Source organism: Hyla sarda, chromosome 11 (genome assembly GCF_029499605.1).
Source record: "Hyla sarda isolate aHylSar1 chromosome 11, aHylSar1.hap1, whole genome shotgun sequence".
NCBI classification, from domain to species: Eukaryota; Metazoa; Chordata; class Amphibia; order Anura; family Hylidae; genus Hyla; species Hyla sarda.
Genome location: NC_079199.1, coordinates 22,737,733 through 22,758,975, shown reverse-complemented (window position 1 = coordinate 22,758,975; position 21,243 = coordinate 22,737,733). Strand labels below are relative to the sequence as shown.

Sequence of the window (21,243 nt, the reverse complement as noted above, 5' to 3'; positions counted from 1 at the left end):
AGGGGGGGGGGGCATCAGCCTTTGGGGAACACTGGCCTACCATGTCAGTGAGTTCACTTAAGTTTTTAGTATTAATATACACTGCTCAAAAAAAAAAACATTTAAACAACACAATGTAACTCCAAGTCAATGACACTTCTGTGAAATCCCACTGTCCACTCAGGAAGAACACTGATTGACAATCAATTTCACATGCTGTTGTGCAAATGGAACAGACAACAGGTGGAAATTATAGGCAATTAGCAAGACACCCCCAATAAAGGAGTGGTTCTGCAAGTGGTGACCACAGACCATTTCTCAGTTCCTATGCTCCCTGACTGATGTTTTGGTCACTTTTGAATGTTGGCGGTGCTTTCACTCTAGTGGTAGCATGAGACGGAGTCTACAACCCACACAAGTGGCTCAGGTAGTGCAGCTTATCCAGGATGGCACATCAATGCGAGATGTGGCAAGAAGGTTTGCTGTGTCTGTTAGCGTAGTGTCCAGAGCATGGAGGCGCTACCAGGAGACAGGTCAGTACATCAGGAGATGTGGAGGAGGCCATAGGAGGGCAACAACCAGCAGCAGGACCCCTACCTCCACCTTTGTGCAAGAAGGAGCACTGCCAGAGTCCTGCAAACTGACCTCCAGCAGGCAACAAATGTGCACTCAAATGGTCAGAAACAGACTCCATGAGGGTGGTATGAGGGCCTGACGTCCACAGGTGGGGGTTGTGCTTACAGCCCAACACCGTGCAGGATGTTTGGCATTTGCCAGAGAACACCAAGATTGGCAAATTCACCACTGGTGCCCTGTGCTCTTCACAGATGAAAGCAGGTTCACACTGAACAGACGTGACAGAGTCTGGAGACGCTGTGGAGAACGTTTTGCTGCCTGCAACATCCTCCAGCATGACCGGTTTGGCGGTGGGTCAGTAATGGTGTGGGATGGCATTTCTTTGGGGACCGCACAGCCCTCCATGTGTTTGCCAGAGGTAGCCTGACTGCCATTAGGTACCAAGATGAGATCCTCAGACCCTTTGTGAGATCATATGCTGGTGCGGTTGGCCCTGGGTTCCTCCTAATGCAAGACAATGCTAGACCTCGTGTCTGGAGTGTGTCAGCAGTTCCTACAAGAGGAAGGCATTGATGCTATGGACTGGCCGCCCGTTCCCCAGATCTGAATCCAATTGAGCACATCTGGGACATCATGTCTCGCTCCATCCACCAACGCCACGTTGCACCACAGACTGTCCAGGAGTTGGCAGATGCTTTAGTCCCGGTCTGGGAGGATATCCCTCAGGAGACCATCCTCTACCTCATCAGGAGCATGCCCAGGCATTGTAGGGAGGTCATACGGGCACGTGGAGGCCACACACACTACTGAGCCTCATTGGGACTTGTATTAAGGACATTACATAAAGTTGGATTAGCCTGTAGTGGGGTTTTCCACTGTGATTTTGAGTGCGACTCCATATCCAGACCTCCATGGGTTGATACATTTGATTTCCATTGATAATTATTGTGACTTTGTTGTTAGCACATTCAACTATGTAAAGAAGAAAGTATTTCATACGATTAGTTCATTCATTCGGATCTAGGATGTGTTATCTTAGTGTTCCCTTTATTTTTTGAGCAGTGTATATGCCTATAATTGCAGGCAGGCCAAGCAATGAAAAAAATCCAATGTGCAGCAAAAAAAAAAAAAAAAAAAAAAAAAAAAAAAAAAAAAAAAAGAAAAGAAAAGATCTCTTTTCTATGTGTATATCAGTTCGCCCCCAGGGTGCCCCCAGCTGCTGCAAAACTACAACTCCCCGCATGCCCAGGGCAACCAAAGGCTATACAGGCAAGCTGGGAGTTGTAATTTTGCAACAGCTGGTGGCATCCTGGTTGGGAAACACTGCTGTATATGGTATATAGGCCAAGATGCATCACTTGCAAGGAGCTTAAATGGGCACTGTCAGATACAAAAACTTTTGATATGTTGTAAAGCATGGAAAACCAGCAAAGCAGGTTTTGCAATTGCTTTCATTAGTAAATGTTCAGTATTTCATACTGAAAAAGCCAGGCAAACAACTGCCCCCCCCCTGCTTGGACACATACTAGTCCTGCTGTGTCCATGCGTCATCACCTATGTCATGGACACATTTCCTTGATTGACAGCTGTGAGCGCAGGGCTCAGAGCTGGAGGATAAATCCTCCCACTGTCAGCTTGTGTCCGGCTACTGTCAGTGAGGACAAGCTGGGAGTTGTAGTTTTGCTAATGCTAGAGGAGATGTGAGCAGACAGCATACTGAGGGAGGGGGCGGAGACCTGAATAGTGAGGCCACGCCCCCTCCCTTTGAGAGGAATTCAGACTAGTGAGCTAAATTAAAAGTGTAATAAAAAAAAAAAATAAAGGTGCTAGACACATAAATATTAGATGTACATGGTCAGGATTAGGTACTGAGTGCTGTATAAAAAAAAATAATCATTTTGTTGGATCTGCCGGGTACACTATAAGGAGTTGTGCATTATACTTCACATATTCACGGTTAGGTTTCGGCTACACACAAACATTGTAGCAACATTTTTCCATTCTAAAAACTAAAGGCTGTAGCCACTTTTGAATCCATTATTAAATTCTTTAAAATATATATATATTTTCTCCATAGGTATTTATTACAAATTTTGTTTGGTTTCTCTTCTGCTGTCTCCTATAGAGCCTTGATGAAGTGGGCAGAATTAGACCTCAAAACGTGTGGCCTGTATGTTCTTCATTAATAAAGAAACTGTGTGGAAAAGTACCGTGTTTATTTAGGCTGCATTCACATTTCTCCATCCGACCTGAGTACACGATTTTGATAACTTAAAATCGTATGAAATCGTATATAAAGTCGGATCCATTGAGCTCCATTAAAAAAAATCGGATCCATTACACACATCCGATTTGATCAGCATCCGATTTCACACGATTTTTGTTCGGGTCTGAAATCGGGGTTAACCCCGATTTCAGACCTGAACAAAAATTGTGTGAAATCGGATGCGGATCAAATTGCATGTGTGTAATGGATCCGATTTTTTAATGGAGCTCAATGGATCCAACTTTATATACGATTTCATACGATTTTAAGTTATAAAAATCGTGTACTCATCCATGTCCGATACAGAAATTGGAGAAATCGTGATGTGAATGCAGCCTTAGAGGAGTAATACATCTGTGGAGGTTGTTGCGACCAACTGCACAACAAACCAAGGTGAGTGCAATACTCCCAATTGTTAGAATGAACCAGAGGAAGCACACAGCTGACTGCTTCTCTCCCAGTCTCGCTGCCCTTTCAGTCTCCTTTAAGGGTACGTTCACACGTACGCAGATTTGATGCACAGGATTTTCTGCTGCAGATTTCAATGTAAACTAAATGACTGAGAACAGTTACAAATCCTGCGCATCAAATCTGCACAGGATCCTGTACATGTGAACGCACCCTAAAGACTTAGAATTGAGCTCATCTCATGCAGGAAGATAGTACAGACAGCGAGCTAGGAAGAGAAGCGCTCAGCCACGAGCTTGTGTCAGCTGACTCTAACGATCGGTGGGGGTGTGAACACTCAGACCCCCACTGATCAAAACGATTTTTTTCTAATCACATTTTAACAGGTTATACACATTTTACATTGTAGGTTTGTATTTTTAACAGGTCAGGCTGTGGCCATACATCAGGTGTCAAACTGGCCTTAGCGAGATACTGTAGACTGAATGTACGGAATTAGATTTTATTATGTATTGTTCAAATGTTGCTGGGTAAATCTTGGTTGAGACAAGTGGACTTGGCGCAACCTTTAAAGGGGTACTCCGCTGCTCAGTGTTTGGAACAAACTGTTCCGAACGGTGCAGCCGGCAGCTCGTGAGGTCATAGCCCCGCCCCCTCAATGCAAGTCTATGGGAGGGGGCGTGGCAGCAGTCACACCCCCTCCCATAGACTTGCATAGAGGGAGCAGGGTGTGACGTCATGAGGGGGCGGGGCTATGACATCACAAGCTCCCGGCGCAGGCTGCAGCTTTCGGAACAGTCTGTTCCAAACACACACACTGCGGAGTACCCCTTTAAGGGTGTATTCACACGCCCAGTATCCTGCGCATATTTGACGCACAGGACTTGAAGCTGTGTTCAGCCATTTAGTTTACATCGAAATCTGCAGCTTCAAATCGTGTGCATCAAATATGTGCAGGATACTGTACTTGTGAATAGACACTAAGGGTAGGGTCACACATGGTGCATACGCAGTGTGAAATCCGCCGGGCAGCAGGATATCAGTTGCGCATTTTGCTATGAGAAGACAACACAGGGCTTTCCTGCCACAGCCCTGTGTGTGCAGTAAGGTTTGGAGGTGCGCTCCAACCTCAAAATCTGCACAAAAAGGGTTGTGGAGGGAAAGCCTTGTGTGTCTGCTCATAGCAAACTGTGCAGCATATATCCCGCAGCGTATGCGCTGTGTTATTCTAAACTTACATGTAAAACAAATGAAAAAAATAAATAAATATATATATATATATATATATATATATATATATATATATATATATATATATATATATATATATACATACATACATACATACACACACACACACACACATTTTTCACATGTCCTAGAGACACGTCAAAAGCTTTAACCCCTTAAGGACCAAGCCAATTTTATTTTTGCGTTTTTGTTTTTTTCTAAAACCCCTAACTCTTTTATATTTCCATCTAAAGACCCATATAAGAGCTTATTTTTCTGCGTGACCAATTGTACTTTGTAATAAAACCTCATTTTACCATAAAATGTTGTTGGCAAACCAAAAAAAATATTTTTTTTAAGGAGGAAATTTAAAAAAACTACAATTTTGCACATTTTGGAGGGTTTTGTTTTCACACTGTACAATTTACGTTAAAAATGACGTGTTCTTTATTCTGTGGGTCAATACGATAAAAATTATACCTATAGCTAGATACTTTTATATTTTTGTACCGCTTAAAAAAAAAAATCTAAAACTTTTTGTACAAAACCAGTAATCTAAAATCGCCCTATTTTGACCACCTTTAACTTTTTTCATTTTTCTGTATATAGGGCGGTATGAGGGCTAATTTTTTGCGGAGTCATCTGTACTTTTTATTGATACCACATTTGCATATATAAAACTTTTAGATAATTTTTTATAATTTTTTTTGGAATAAAATGTGACAAAAAAAGCAGAATTTTTGATTTTTTTTTACGTTTACGCCGTTCACGGTACAGGATTATTAACATAATATTTTGATAGTTTGGACATTTACACACGCGGCGATACCAAATAGGTCTTAAAAATATATATATTTTACGCTTTTTGGGGGTAAAGTTGGAAAACTGACAATTTTCATTTGTATTGGGGGAGAGGATTTTTTACTTTTTTTTTTATTCTAATTTTTTTTTACACTTTTTATGTCCCCATAGGGGACTATCAATAGCAATCATTAGATTGCTAATACTTTTCAGTATCTGTGATCTTCTGCTTGATCTCAGACTAAAGCAGGAGACGCCGGGAGACGGACGGAGGCAGGTGAGGGGACCTCCGGCCGCCATTACAGATGATCGGATCCCCGCGGGAGCGCTGCGGGCGATCCGATCATCTATTTTAACATTCGCATTGCCGCAGATGCCGTGATCTGTTCTGATCACGGCTTCTGAGGGGTTAATGGCAGACATACACAGAACCTGCCGTGTATGACGCGAGCACCGCTCCAATGTTCGCGGTCATACACAGGATGTAAATGTACGCCCTGGTGCGCTAAGTACCACCACACCAGGACGTACATTTATGTCCGTGGTCTTTAAGGGGTTAAGGGGTACTCCGCTGCTCAGCATTTGGAACAAACTATTCCGAACAATGGAGCTCGTGATGTCATATACCCCTCCCCTCATTAAGTCATGCCCCGCCCCCTCAATGCAAGTCTATGGGAGGGGGCGTGACAGCTGTCACGCCCTCTCCCATAGACTTGCATTGAGGGGTCGGGGCATGACACTATGAGGGGGCAGGGCTATGACGTCACGAACTCCCGGCACCGGCTACAGCGTTCGGAAAAGCTTGTTCCATACACTGAGCAGCGGAGTACCCCTTTAATGATCAGACTGTGACCGATGATGTAAACAAGCCAGGTGGGAACACAGAGCGCACTTCTCCCGGCTCCTTCTCGTGATCAATCAGGGTCTGAACATTCAACCAATCAAAACGTTTGATATTTCTCTACAACATCTAAACATCAAAGTCCTCTAAATGACCGGTACCATTTAAAGCATCGAGCACTGCGCAGCCCTTAGTAAATCACAAGAAACAATGTCAAGATCGCACACTGTTTATTCTGTAAATTCAAAACCCGTCGTGTAAAAAATCACCCAGACTCCACCATCCAAATATCTTACACGACAGTCGAAAATATACGAACAGACAGTAGCGAATCACCAAGTAATTCAGGATTACTAGATTTGCGCAACAAAAAGTTTCCATGCTCTGCCCGCAGACATGTCTTCTGGTCATTGTCCGTACCAGTCCATTTTAATTTTACACAATACATATTCTCTCTCTTTACAGTATTTAAATATTCTGTACCAAAAAAAAATAAAAATAATAAAGATATGGAGGTTTCCATTCCCAATTTGAAGTGCTGCGACCCGTTCATTCTCAGGATGGTCGGAGGACCCATTGATCCATAGAGACGCCATCACTGTAGATGACGGAACTTCACTCTAATACAGTTAGCAGGAGTTATAATATATAGATGTAGAATGTTCATCAGGGGATCTGTTGGATTGACAGCGGGTGCCATGAGGAAAAAATAAAAATTCTCGAGCCCCCGACTTTTTTGTCAATTCACTATGTACAGTACAACGCGTTCTCCGCTTTTATCTCCAATCCATGAAATGACCTTGAACGGTCACATACCTGAGCTCAATACGTTGTTCGTGTGCCGACCAGGTGTCGTAGTCTCTGTGACGGCATCCTCCATGTGATAGGATGGTCCTCGCCTTAAAGCTGAAGACACACGTTCATTGTTACAACATCTTCCCTTCTTTCCACAGTCTTTAGGTGTTTCGGGAAGATGGAAATAGCCGTGTTTCCTGAAGTGCTCATCAGCTGTCCTCCGAGGTAGGATCCGGCCTAGACTCTGCGGTGAGAGGAAAGAAAAATACGATTATCAATGAAGGTCAGTGAAGGAAACATTTACAGGAAGTTGAGCACAGTTTAAAAACTTTGTACGGGGTGGTAGTTTTTCATTTTTGGTACCACTCTCATCCATGATATTTTATCTCCGTTCGTTCCGATGGCCATCCATAGTAGTGTTTTCCAACCAGTATGCTTCCAAATGTTGCAAAACTACAACTCCCAGCATGCCCGGACAGCCGAAGGCTGTCCGGGCATGCTGGGAGTTGTGGTTTTGCAAGAACTAGACTTGCACTGGTTGGAAAACACTGCAATTAATAATTTTGCAACACTGGTCTATGGTGTTTTTTTTTCCCATTAAACCCCTTAAAAAAAAAAAAAGTACTCCGATGGAATTTTTTTTTTTTAATCAACTGGTGGCAGAAAGTTAAACAGATTTGTAAATTACTTCTATTAAACAATCTTACTACTTCCAGTACTTATTAGCTGCTGAATACTACATAGGAAATTATTTTCTTTTTGGAACACAGAGCTCTCTGCTGACATAATGACCACAGTGCTCTCTGCTGACATCTCTGTCCATTTTAGGAACTGTCCAGAGCATAATATGTTTTCTATGGGGATTTTCTCCTACTCTGGACAGTTCTTAAAATGGACAGATATGTCAGCAGAGAGCACTGTGGTCGTGATGTCAGCAGAGAGCTCTGTGTTCCAAAAAGAAAATAAATTTACTCTGTAGTATTCAGCAGCTAATAAGTACTGGAAGGATTAAGATTTATTTTTTTGATAGAAGTCATTTACAAATCTGTTTAACTTTCTGGCACCAGTTGATTAAAAACAAAAGTTTTCCACCGGAGTACCCCTTTAAAGAGGTACTCCACTGGAAAACTTTTTTTTTTTTTTTTTTTTTTTTTTTTAAATCAACTGGTGCCAGAAAGTTAAAACAGATTGGTAAATTACTTCTATTTAAAAATCTTAATCCTTCCAGTACTTATCAGCTGCTGTATGATCCACAGGAAATTTTCTTTTTGAATTTCCTTTCTGCTCTCTGCTGACACCTCTGTCCATATCAGAAACTGTCCAGAGCAGCATATGTTTTCTATGGGGATTTGCTCCTGCTCTGGACAGTTCCTAAAATGGATAGAGATGTCAGCAGAGAGCACTGTGGTCAGACAGAAAAGAAATTCAAAAAGAAAAAGAACTTCCTGTGGAGCATACAACAGCTGATAAGTACTGGAAGGATTAAGATTTTTAAATAGAAGTAATTTACCAATCAGTTTAAAAATGTTTTCCAGTGGAGTACCCCTTTAAAGGACATTAGTCATACCTACAGACCCATATGAGGGCTTTTATTTTATTTTTTTCTTCTTTGCACCACCGATCGTAATTTGTAATAATATCACACATTTTACCATCAAATCTACGGTGAAATGGAAAAAAATTATTTGTGGGGCAAAAAAAAAAGGCAATTTTCCAATATTTTGGGGGCTTCCATTTCTGCGCAGCGCACCCTTCGGTAAAATGATAGGTTATCATTATTCTGTAGGTCCATGCGATTACAAAGATAACCAATTCATATGGGTTTTGTTTTATTTTACTACTTTAAAAAAAAAATTATAACTTTTTGTGAGAAAAAAAAGAGTAGGCTTAAAATTGTCCTCTTCTGACCCCTATAACTCCTTTATTTGTCCATATACAGGGATGTGTGAGGGCTCATTTGTTAGTTTTTATCGGTATCGTGTTTGATTGGACTTTTTAATCCTTTTTTCTGGTATATAAAGTGACTAAAGATTAGTAATTCTGGACTTTGGTATTTTTTTCTTGATGCCATTTAATGTGCGGTTTTCATTAACGTTTTGATTTAATAGTTCGGACATTTCTGCACATGTTTGTTTATTTACAATATGCTCTTTGAAAAAATGGGAAAAGAGGGGCGATTCAACCTTTTATTAGGGGAGGGGCTTGTTCACATTTATTAACCTTTATTTTATTTTTTACTTTTTTAGTCCCTATAGGAGACTGATGCATGCAAACGCTGCCATAGGCATAGCATTGATCAGTGTTATCGGCGCTCTACTTGTAAGGGCTGCCTGCACACTTATGGGGAGATTTATCAAGACCTGTCCAGAGGAAAAGTTGCTGAGTTGCCCATAGAAACTAATCAGATCACTTCTTTCAGTTTGCAGAGGCCTTGTTAAAAATGAAAGAAGCGATCTGATTGGTTGCTATGGGTAACTGGGCAACTTTTCCTCTGGACAGGTTTTGATAAATCTCCCCCTTAGGGTACGTTCACATGTGCGTATTTTCTGCTGCAGATTTGCTTCAACAGATTTTGCTGTCCATTGAAGTCAATGGGCAGCAAAATCTGCAGCAGCAAATCTGCAGCAAAAATACGCATGTGAGAATTCACCCTTAGAGCGCTGATCGGATGGCAAGGAGGCAGGTAGGGACTCTACATCTGCCATCTTAGCTCATCAGGACTTTTATTTTATTTTGACACCCGATCAGCCCTCAGAGTACACCTCCCATCTAAGGTTCAGGGTCCTCTCGGCCTCACTAGCAGAATAACTTCCAGCTATTTTTAACAATCATTAACAAGCTGTCTCAGCACCTTATCCAGGCTTGTCTGAAAATGGCCCAGGAAGCACATACGCACCTCCTGAAGCCTGGTATCCACATAAGACAGGACCCTGGGGAAATATAGTGATCTCTGACCACCATCATGTCACTGTCTCTCATACATACTTATACACTGAGAGAAAGTGACATGATTGTGGTCAGAGATCTCATTATATAATATTATATATATATATATATATATATATATATATATATATATATATATATATATATATATATATATATTAAAATATAATCTAATATCTATATCTCTAATATATATATCTATATATCTATATCTCTAATATATATATCTATATATCTATATCTCTAATATATATATCTATATATCTATATCTCTAATATATATATCTATATATCTATATCTCTAATATATACATCTATATATCTATATCTCTAATATATATATCTATATATCTATATCTCTAATATATATATCTATATATCTATATCTCTAATATATATATATATCTATATCTCTAATATATATATATATCTATATCTCTAATATATATATATATCTATATCTCTAATATATATATATATCTATATCTCTAATATATTATATATCTATATCTCTAATATAATATATATCTATATATCTAAATCATATATAATATATATCATATCATTTAATATATATCATATCATTTAATATATATCATATCATTTAATATATATCATATCATTTAATATATATCATATCATTTAATATATATCATATATAATATATATCTCTATCTCTATCTCTATCTCTATATATATATATATCTATATATATCTATAATGACCGTTTCACTTTAAAACAGCCCGGCGTCCTTAAGGACGCCGGGCTGTTTTAAAGTGAAACGGTCTCGAACAATATGCAGGGAGTCAGGGAGACTGAGCCCGGGGGTCCACTCTGCTCCAGACCGCCTCTTTCTACCTATGTTGCGTGGTTGATTGACAGGTAGGGCACGCGGGCAGCAAAGCTACACAGGGCCGCTGCAAGCAGGCGAGCCCTGCCTGTCAATCAACTGTGGGACATAGGCTGAAAGAGGCGGTGCGCCCCAAAGTAGCGCAGACCCCCCGGGCTCCCCCCCCCCCCCCCCCCCCCCGACTGTCAGTCTGACTCCCGAGGGGATTATAAAGCTTGATTGTGTAAGTATAAACTAGCCCAAGGTGCCAGTAAAGGTATGCCTAGAATATGCGTGTGAAGCCCTAGTGCGCGGTGTGCAGCCTCACAAGCAGATTCTTGGTGACCGTTTCGCTTTAAGCAGCTCAGGAGCGGAACGTGCTTCATACCTGGCTGGTCCCAGTTGCTAACAGCAGCCAGGACCCAAGGCTTATACTGGACATCCCTGATCGTGGCGTCTAAATGTGGGAAATCTAGTAGTCAGCTAGCTCAGGGAGGTGATCAGCCGAGAGGACAAGCGGAGGTCTCTTACCTTCCTCTGGCTCGTCTGAAGCCTCAACAGCCTGTACTAACGGAGTGGATGCAATCTAAAGATAACAGTTAAAGGGGTACTCTGCTGCTCAGCATTTGGAACAAACTGTTCCGAACGCTGCAGCCGGCGCCAGGAGCTTGTGATGTCATAGCTCCACCCCCTCAGTGCAAATCTATGGGAGGGGGCGTGACGGCTGTTTGTTCCAAATGCTGAGCAGCGGAGTACAGCTTTAATAATCTCTTAAAAAATAATGTAAAAAAAAAAAAAAAAAAAGTTAAATGTGAAAAAGCCCCTTCCCTAATAAAGGTTTGAATGTCCCCCCTTTTTCCATTTTTTTTAAATATAAATTATTGTAAACAAGAACAAACATACATATGTGGTATGGCCGCGTGCGTAAATGTCCAAACTATTAAAATAGAATGTTAAACCGCATGAAAGTTGAAAAATGGCGTTTGTGTTTTTTTCAATTTTGCCACACCAATATTTTGGTTTTTGTTTCGCTGTAGATTTGGTGGTAAAATGAGTAATGTCATTACAAAGTACAATTGGGGGCTCAAACAACGAACCTCAGATGGGTCTGTAGGTGAGGAGATTGAAAGTGCAAAAATGAAATGTATGCAAAAAGAGAGAGATATATATATCTATTTACACAGATACATATATACACACACACACATTTTATATATACACATACATATACACACACACACACGAGTGTATTTATGTATCTGTGTGTGTATATATGTATCTGTGTGTAAATAAATTATATATATATATATATATATATATATATACACACACACACACACACACACACACACATATACACACATACATATACATTATATATATACACACACACAGATACATAAATACACGTGTGTGTATATATATATATATATATATATATATATTGTGTGTGTATTGTATCTGTGTGTGTTTGTGTGTATATATATATATATTGTATCTGTGTGTAAATATATATGTGTGTATATATGTATCTGTGTGTGAGTATATATATGTATCTGTGTGTGTGAGTATATATATGTATCTGTGTGTATATGTATATATAGTGTGTGTGAGTATATATATGTATCTGTGTGTGTGTAAATATAGATATATTTACATATATATTACTGTATGATCTGCACCAGGGGGGGGGGGGATTAAGACTGGAATAAAAGGTGATCTTACAAACTCTAGCAAGTCTCCAATTTGAGACAATTTTCTATCCTGTTCCATTTATAATTATCATCTGTACAGGTGTCTACAGAATAGGATCGTAAATTTGCTTTATTCTCGATTTAATTTAAACAGCGCAACTGAAATGATTGGTGAAACAGATATAAGGATTATATATAGATAGGTATATAAAGGGTTAAGTGTTGTATCCTATAGAACAGTACATTGTGTGCCTATAGTCAGTCCCGGCCGGGGGAGGGGGCGCTCTGACCTCTGATAAGGACAGCTTCTCACCAAAGAGCTAATAGTGTGATAAAAGCTACAGCCTGTGTCTCCGCCCCTGCTATACAGCGCGGCACGTACACAATGTCACACACGTACACACCGTACAGGTCTACACTGAGGAGGAAGCAAATGTATACAGTGCAGCCCATCTGTACATAGGAGGCGGCCATGACTGGAACCTCCGACATTTACTACAATGTGAGGGAGTAGCTAAAGGAGATACATGAACCATCATTATAGAGAGGTAACAAATACTATACAAAGTGAACTATTTACACATAATAACCAAGGGAGCTATATCATTAAATACATATGTAAAACCATTACTAAATCAATAACTAAATAAATAAACAATAATAACTGCAAAATAACTCTTTGCTCAGTCTTAGGCTGTGTTCACACATTCAGGTTTTTAACTGCAAATATTGAAAACAAATAACGAAACATGAACATAAATGGGGGAACTTATAAGGGAAAAACTGAGACCTCGCTTTTTTCTGACTTTGTCTTCAATATTTGCAATTCAAAACCTGATTGTGTGAACACAGACGGCCTTGAGGTAAGTTTCCACCTGGGTTTTCTTTTTTTGTTCTCTTTTTAAACAAAAATGCTCCCCCGCCCAAAAACAAAAAAATACAAAAAAATACAAAAAAAAAACACCTTTTGCCGGTGTGGGCGATGAAGTAAACGGTGCCTCAGCCAAATGTGACACTAGCACATTCGCTTTTTTTTTTTGTTTGTTTGTTTTTTTCAGCCAGGTGGTGTTAGCCAAAATGAAAATAGGAATTATGAAACACTTTGGCGTTTTTATTTTCACTCTTCTTAAGAGTTTTCAGTGGCAGTTATGCAAAATGGCAGCATTGCTTATTTTTTTAAATACATTTAAGGCTGGACTGAATCAGTTTTTTCAGAAAAAGCTGTATACGTTTTTTACTTTCCCCACTCCATTATGAATAAAGTTTCACTTGTTTGAAGTCAAAAAGGGGATTGTGCAAACCGGATGGAACCGTACGCACATACGGTTCTGTATGGTTCCCATTGACTCCCATGTTATAAAAAAAAAAATATACGGTTTAATACGGTTTTTCACCCGGATCAAAAACCGTGGTAGGCCAGAAAAAAAAAAAAAAAAAAAACATATGGTTTGAAAAATGGAGACAAAGTTTTTTTTATGAAACCGCATAGCAAAATCGAGGTGTGAACCCACCCTTAGTGCGTTTCTCTATTGGAAGGCTAAAAAAATGGCATCAGAAACGCCATGTGGGTTTAGCACTGGCGTTACCCCCGCCCAGGTCTTAGACAGAAATCCTTAAGTCACGTGATGGAAGAATCAAATGACCTTTCATAAACATAATGCAGGGGGGGGAATGCCAAAAAAAATAAAATAAAAAAAAATACATAAAGACTTAAAACCCCCCGTTTTTTTAAAAAGAAAAAAGTAAAATTTGCATAATCCGTTTTTTTTTTATGGCTTTTTTTTTTGGGCATCAAGGAAGCGTGCACTAAAAAAGGGAAAAAACCATAAGTGGAAACCAAGCCTTAGGGCAGGCATAGGCAACCTTCGGCACTGCAGATGTTTTGGACTACATCTCCCATGATGCTTTGTCAGCATTTTGGCAGTCAGAGCATCATGGGAGATGTAGTCCAAACATCTGCAGTGCCAAAGGTTGCCTATGTCTGCCTTAGGGAATCAAGATTATCATGTGGGTTTGTATCAGAAATTGGCGCTGGCTGGATTATCAGAATTTCTGGATTATTAGATGTCGTCATAGGAATAGAGTGTGATTTAACCCCTTAATGACGCAGGGCATTTTCCGTTTTTGCATTTTCATTTTTTCCTCATCACCTTCTAAAAATCATAACTGTTTCAATTTTGCACCTAAATTTCCATATTATGGCTTATTTTTTGCGCCACCAATTCTACTTTGTAGTGACATCAGTCATTTTACCCAAAAATCCACAGCGAAACGGAAAAAAAGATCCTTGTGTGACAAAATTAAAGGAAAAAAAAAATGACATTTTGTAACTTTTGGGGGCTTCCGTTTCTACGCAGTGCATTTTTCGGTAAAAATGACACCTTCTCTTTATTCTGTAGGTCCATACGATTAAAATGATACCCTACTTATATAGGTTTGATTTTGTCGCACTTCTGGAAAAAATCATAACTACATGCAGGAAAATGTATATGTTTAAAAATATCATCTTCTGACCCCTATAACTTTTTATTCTTCCGCATATGTGGAAGTATGAGGGCTCATTTTTTGTGCCATGATCTGGCGTTTTTATCGGTATCATTTTTGTTTTGATTGGACTTTTTGATCGCTTTATATTCTCTTTTTTTATGGTATAAAAAGTGACCAAAAATACGCTATTTTGGACTTTGGAATTTTTTACGTGTACGCCATAGACCGTGCAGTTTAAGTAACAATGTATTTTTATAGTTCGGACATTTACGCACGCGGCGATACCATATATGTTTATTTTTATTTACACTTTTTTTATTGGGAAAAGGTGATTCTGACTTTTATTATGGAAGGGGTTAAATGATCTTTATTAACACTTTATTTTCAGTGTTATAGCTCCCATAGGGGTCTATAACACCGCACACACTGATCTTCTACACTGATCACTGCCTGGCAATAGCCGGGCATTGATCAGTGTTATTGCCGCTCGACTGCTCCTGCCTGGATCTCGGGCATGGAGCAGTCATTTGGCCATCGGACACCGAGGAGGCAGGTAGGGACCCTCCAGCTGTCCTGTAAGCTGATTTCATCACAGCTCCACTGAGTTAACCGGCACAGTTTACTTTCACTTTAGACGCGGCAATCAACTTTGAAGGGTTAATACCGGGTATCACCACAATCGGTGATGTCCGGTATTAGCCGCGGGTCCCGGCCGTTGATGGCTGCCGGGACCGACGCGATATGGCGCGGGGTCAGTGCATGACCCTGCGTTCCATCGCGGGAGCCCGCTCATGACGTAATGCATAAGTCATGTAGCGGGAAGGGGTTAAAGGTCAAGAAATATGCTACTATAATGATAAAAGCAACAGCTGGAGGCACCCTGGTTGGGAAATACTATTTTTGCTGGTGGATTGGACGTCATGAAGTAAAATTCCTATTGTGTGAACACTCCCCCATGATCGCATTTAGAGATGAGCAAACTTACAATAAATTCGATTCGTCACGAACTTCTCGGCTCGGCAGTTGATGACTTTTCCTGCATAAATTAGTTCAGCTTTCAGGTGCTCCGGTGGGCTGGAAAAGGTGGATACAGTCCTAGGAGACTCTTTCCTAGGACTGTATCCACCTTTTCCAGCCCACCGGAGCACCGGAAAGCTGAACTAATTTACGTAGGATAAGTCATCAACTGCCGAGCCGAGAAGTTCGTGACGAATCGAATTTACTGTAAGTTCGCTCATCTCTAATCGCATTAATAACATACAGTAAGGAACGGTTCACCCTCTATAGGCGGAGTTCCGCTGACACATTGTCACGCACTCACCGCTTAATCTCTTGAACCTCTGCTTGGCTGCCGCTCTTTCTTTGGCATCGAAATACCAGACTGTTAGTGCGTATCTATGAGAAGGACGGAAAGAAGAGTTACATGGGGGACCCCGGGGACTGCCGCCAGTATATTGGGGGAGAGCTATCAAAACAAGTGCAGAGGAAAAGTAGAGCAGTTGCCCATAGCAACCAATCAGATCGCATTTTCTTTTTATTTTTCAGAGGCCTTGTTAAAAATGAAAGAAGCGATCTGATTGGTTGCTATGGGGAACTGGTGGCCTTTTTCCTCAGCACAGGTTGTGATTGATGTCCCCCAGTGTGTCTGTCACTCTGCAGGTACCTGGTAGCGTAAGACGGCTGCACCTCATGGGGGTTGCGGCGGTCAGACCAGAAAAAGAGCAACCGGTCAAAAAGGGGCTCCACATCGGTGACACGTGATCCGCCATCAGGAAAGATGCGAAGTACGCCACCGTGGACCTGTAGGAAAAGATGGGGGTTGGGTTACCGACAGAGGATATAGAGATATGAGATAGATATATGAGAGAGATAGATAGAGCCAGAGAGAGAGAGCGAGCTACGAGAGAGAGCGCGAGCTACAAGAGAGAGAGAGAGAGAGAGAGAGAGCGCGAGCTACAAGAGAGAGAGAGAGAGAGAGAGAGAGAGAGAGAGAGAGAGAGAGAGAGAGAGAGAGCGCGCGAGCTACAAGAGAGAGAGAGAGAGAGAGAGAGAGAGAGAGAGAGAGAGAGAGAGAGAGAGCGCGAGCTACAAGAGAGAGAGAGAGAGAGAGAGAGAGAGAGAGAGAGAGAGAGAGAGAGAGCGCGAGCTACAAGAGAGAGAGAGAGAGAGAGAGAGAGAGAGAGAGAGAGAGAGCGCGCGCGCGCGAGCGAGCGAGAGAGAGAGAGAGCACGAGCTACAAGAGAAAGCTACGAGAGAGAGAGAGAGAGAGAGAGAGAGAGAGAGAGAGAGAGAGAGAGAGAGAGAGAGAGCACGAGCTACAAGAGAAAGCTACAAGAGAGAGAGAGAGAGAGCACGAGCTACAAGAGAGAGCTACAAGAGAGCGAGAGAGCGCTGCGAGCTACGAGAGAGCGAGAGAGCGCTGCGAGCTACGAGCGAGCGAGAGAGCGCTGCGAGCTACGAGCGAGCGAGAGAGCGCTGCGAGCTACGAGCGAGCGAGAGAGCGCTGCGAGCTACGAGCGAGCGAGAGAGCGCTGCGAGCTGCGAGCGAGAGAGCGCTGCGAGCTGCGAGCGAGAGAGAGCGCGAGCTGCGAGCGCGAGAGAGAGCGCGAGCTGCGAGCGCGAGAGAGAGAGCGCGAGCTGCGAGCGCGAGAGAGAGAGCGCGAGCTGCGAGCGCGAGAGAGAGAGCGCGAGCTGCGAGCGCGAGAGAGAGAGCGCGAGCTGCGAGCGCGAGAGAGAGAGCGCGAGCTGCGAGCGCGAGAGAGAGCGCGCGAGCTGCGAGCGCGAGAGAGAGCGCGCGAGCTGCGAGCGCGAGAGAGAGCGCGCGAGCTGCGAGCGCGAGAGAGAGCGCGCGAGCTGCGAGCGCGCGAGAGAGAGCGCGCGAGCTGCGAGCGCGCGAGAGAGAGCGCGCGAGAGAGAGCGCGCGAGAGAGAGAGCGCGAGAGAGAGAGCGCGAGAGAGAGAGCGCGAGAGAGAGAGCGCGAGAGAGAGAGCGCGAGAGAGAGAGCGCGAGAGAGAGAGCGCGAGAGAGAGAGCGCGAGAGAGAGAGCGCGAGAGAGAGAGCGCGAGAGAGAGAGCGCGAGAGAGAGAGCGCGAGAGAGAGAGCGCGAGAGAGAGAGCGCGAGAGAGAGAGCGCGAGAGAGAGAGCGCGAGAGAGAGAGCGCGAGAGAGAGAGCGCGAGAGAGAGAGCGCGAGAGAGAGAGCGCGAGAGAGAGAGCGCGAGAGAGAGAGCGCGAGAGAGAGAGCGCGAGAGAGAGAGCGCGAGAGAGAGAGCGCGAGAGAGACAGCTGCGAGAGACAGCTGCGAGAGACAGCTGCGAGAGACAGCTGCGAGAGACAGCTGCGAGAGACAGCTGCGAGAGACAGCTGCGAGAGACAGCTGCGAGAGACAGCTGCGAGAGACAGCTGCGAGAGATAGATATGAGATAGATAGATAGATAGATAGATATGAGATAGATAGATATGAGATAGATAGATATGAGATAGATAGATATGAGATAGATAGATATGAGATAGATAGATATGAGATAGATAGATATGAGATAGATAGATATGAGATAGATAGATATGAGATAGATAGATATGAGATAGATAGATATGAGATAGATAGATATGAGATAGATAGATATGAGATAGATAGATAGCTAGATATGAGATAGATAGCTAGATATGAGATAGATAGATAGATATGAGATAGATAGATAGATATGAGATAGATAGATATGAGATAGATAGATAGATCATAGATAGATATGTGGCTGGAATTGGTTTTCTCACCTTGGCGTCCCAGTTCTTATTGAGGTAATAGATGCAGGTAATGCAGCGCCCGTCTCCTGTCGGGTTATCCACGTGCCGCACGTAACCAGCTCCATTCCCAGGGTAACAAGCCACCATTGCCTGAAATATACCATAGCGCCTGTGAGTGGTTACTGTGCAGATTGTAAAGATAAGAAGTTACTATGTAAAATCAGGATTTGGGGGTCCCAGCCTGGTTCAGATTTATATCAGGGTCTTTTTTCTGTTTGTGTAAACTCCGGCCCTGTCAGCCGCGTCTACACAGACCACATGGGCATTACATCCAGTGCCAGGGTGCCATCCAAGCAGGCCTCTAACATTCTACAGGGGAGGGGAGGATTTTTAACATTTTCTACCCCGGGTTACATTACAGATATCAGGTCAAAGGTCAAAATTGCACTTTGTTGTATGACGTTCACCTTCCTTAAAGGGACATTACTACAGGTGAATTAATCTGCGGACAACGGCTTCAGCTAGAACACTGAAGTCTAGATAGACAGACAGATATGAGATAGATAGATATGAGACAGACAGATAGATAGGAGACAGATAGATAGGAGACAGATAGATATGAGACAGATAGATATGAGACAGATAGATAGGAGACAGATAGATAGATATGAGACAGATAGATATGAGACAGATAGATAGGAGACAGATAGATAGATATGAGACAGATAGATATGAGACATAGATATGAGACAGATAGATATGAGACAGATAGATATGAGACAGATAGATAGATATGAGATAGATATAGATATCTCCCGTATACGCTGCTGTTTCGTACACTCCTGTGTAAATCAATAAAAACTATTGAACGTGGCATAAAGTGTGGCGTGTGTATGCTTCGTGTGAACATACCCTTAAAGGGCTTATCCACAAAAAGACAAACTTGAGCTAATTTCTTCCAAAAACAACACCGCACCCGTCTACTGGTTGTGTATGGTACAACAACAACGACTCCATTCATTTCAATAACACTGCACTTCAATACCACACACAAACTGGGGAAACGGGTGGCACTGTTTTCGCAAAAAAGTAATTGCTCCGTTTATCTAATCCTGGATACGCGATACAATGTAGGGTTAACACGGAGATGATACCAATGGGTGTAGACTAAAATAGAGGCCTGTGGGTCAACAAATAGGCAGAAATACCTTTCTAGAACCAGTTAGAGTAAGCAACGTACCTCCAGCTGTGACAAAACTACAACTCCCAGCATGCCCGGACAGCCAAAGGCTGTCCGGGCATGCTGGGAGTTGTAGTTTCGTCACAGCTGGAGGCACATTACTTGGGAAACACCAAGTGAGAATCCAAGCAGGGAACGGAGCAGATCACGCAGTAACTGGCACCAAATGGGCACAAACTGGGCATGTGGCCATGTCTCTAAATAAACCTCGTATTTCTGGGGGGAAAAAAAGGGTTTTTTGTATTTTTTTTTTATAAATCAAAAGCCAAGAATAATGGTGACCGGTGACAAATGGCCCCATTGGGATTGGCAGCGCCAGTAGGAGAGCGGACGGTCTCACCTTGGACCTCTCCTTCACATAGTACTGGCCCAAATGGTTGCCACACAACACCACCAGGCGGTCGATGACGGACAGCACCAGTCCAATGGCCTCGCATCCTTCCTCCGAGCCGGCGATCCAGGCTATCTTGTCCCCCCGCAGATGCCTCTTGGAGACCCCCTGGAGATGCCCCGCCAGCTGGCCATCCTTGAGGGCTCCATCCTGGTGCAGACGCCTCACCTGCCCCAACACTTGGTCGCCCAGTTCTTCGCCCAGGAAGTGATCCAGATAACAGTGACCATAGGAGAGCAGGCGGGGGGCGATGTGCTCCAGTGCCAGCTTCTCCAAGTCCATTGGGGGGCTGTGCTTGAGTGGCATCACTTGGCAAGAATCAATTTGGGCAATGGGGTGGATAGAACCAATTTAGAACATGGTGCCACTCATGGCTTGTGCCATGCCAGCTATTATAAAGTATGTAGTACCTAGGACAGTGATGCCAATGTTGGCTCCTCCAGGATATGCCCACTGCAGCACCACCCGTACCCCATGGAAATGCCGCATAAGCTCCTCTCAGATGCAGGTGTGAATACCGTCCCAATCCTCGTGTGTATGGAGCTCTATAAAGGCTCAGCTACGTGTCCCTATAGGGATACCCTGCCCCCCGCCAGCCCTATACACCGCTCTACGTGCAGGATGAGTGGTTTACACTCGCGGGGCGGGGCTTGCAATGCAGTTTTTTTATGGGTTTGATTTTTTTACCTCACACCGGCAATCCTAGCGGCCAATCAGGAGGCGCCGGGGGCGGGTCTCAGGCGCTTATACAACGAAATCCCGCGCGCACGTGCTCCAGGGATACAAGGTGCCGGGCGACCATTGGCTAAGAAGTTGTGTGGGCGTGGTCGGGTAACCAGGAGACGGCGTGGTAGTGGGCGTGCCGTCCGCCATTGAGGAATCCCGGTTCGGCATGTCTCCTTGTTCTACTCTGTAGTAAACACTGAGAGGAGGAGGAGGAGGGGGAAGGCGTGTGCCGGGGACGGGGGGAGGACGGGAAAGATTTCCTTCCAGAATTTACATCAATGCAACACAGCC

At 42.9% G+C, this 21,243-nt stretch overlaps 1 protein-coding gene across 3 annotated transcripts in view; it reads right to left on the bottom strand.

Moving 5' to 3' along the window:
* EGLN3 (egl-9 family hypoxia inducible factor 3) overlaps positions 1–20,870 on the bottom strand; it is a 37,198-nt gene extending 16,328 nt beyond the window's left edge. For 2 of the 3 annotated variants that reach the window (XR_008849009.1, XR_008849010.1), the window contains exons 1-5: positions 20,176–20,870; positions 18,626–18,745; positions 16,517–16,653; positions 16,175–16,248; positions 6,918–7,140 (exon numbers count right to left, since the gene is read on the bottom strand). Coding sequence is in view for 1 of the 3 variants with exons in the window: in XM_056547005.1 (XP_056402980.1) it covers positions 7,106–7,140; positions 16,175–16,248; positions 16,517–16,653; positions 18,626–18,745; positions 20,176–20,532 (723 nt within the window). In the remaining 2 variants the exon portion in view is untranslated. Of the gene's footprint in view, positions 1–6,321; positions 7,141–16,174; positions 16,249–16,516; positions 16,654–18,625; positions 18,746–20,175 lie in introns of those variants that run through there. The other variant, XM_056547005.1, reaches the window with a different exon arrangement.
* Between the last annotated feature and the right edge of the window lie 373 nt (positions 20,871–21,243).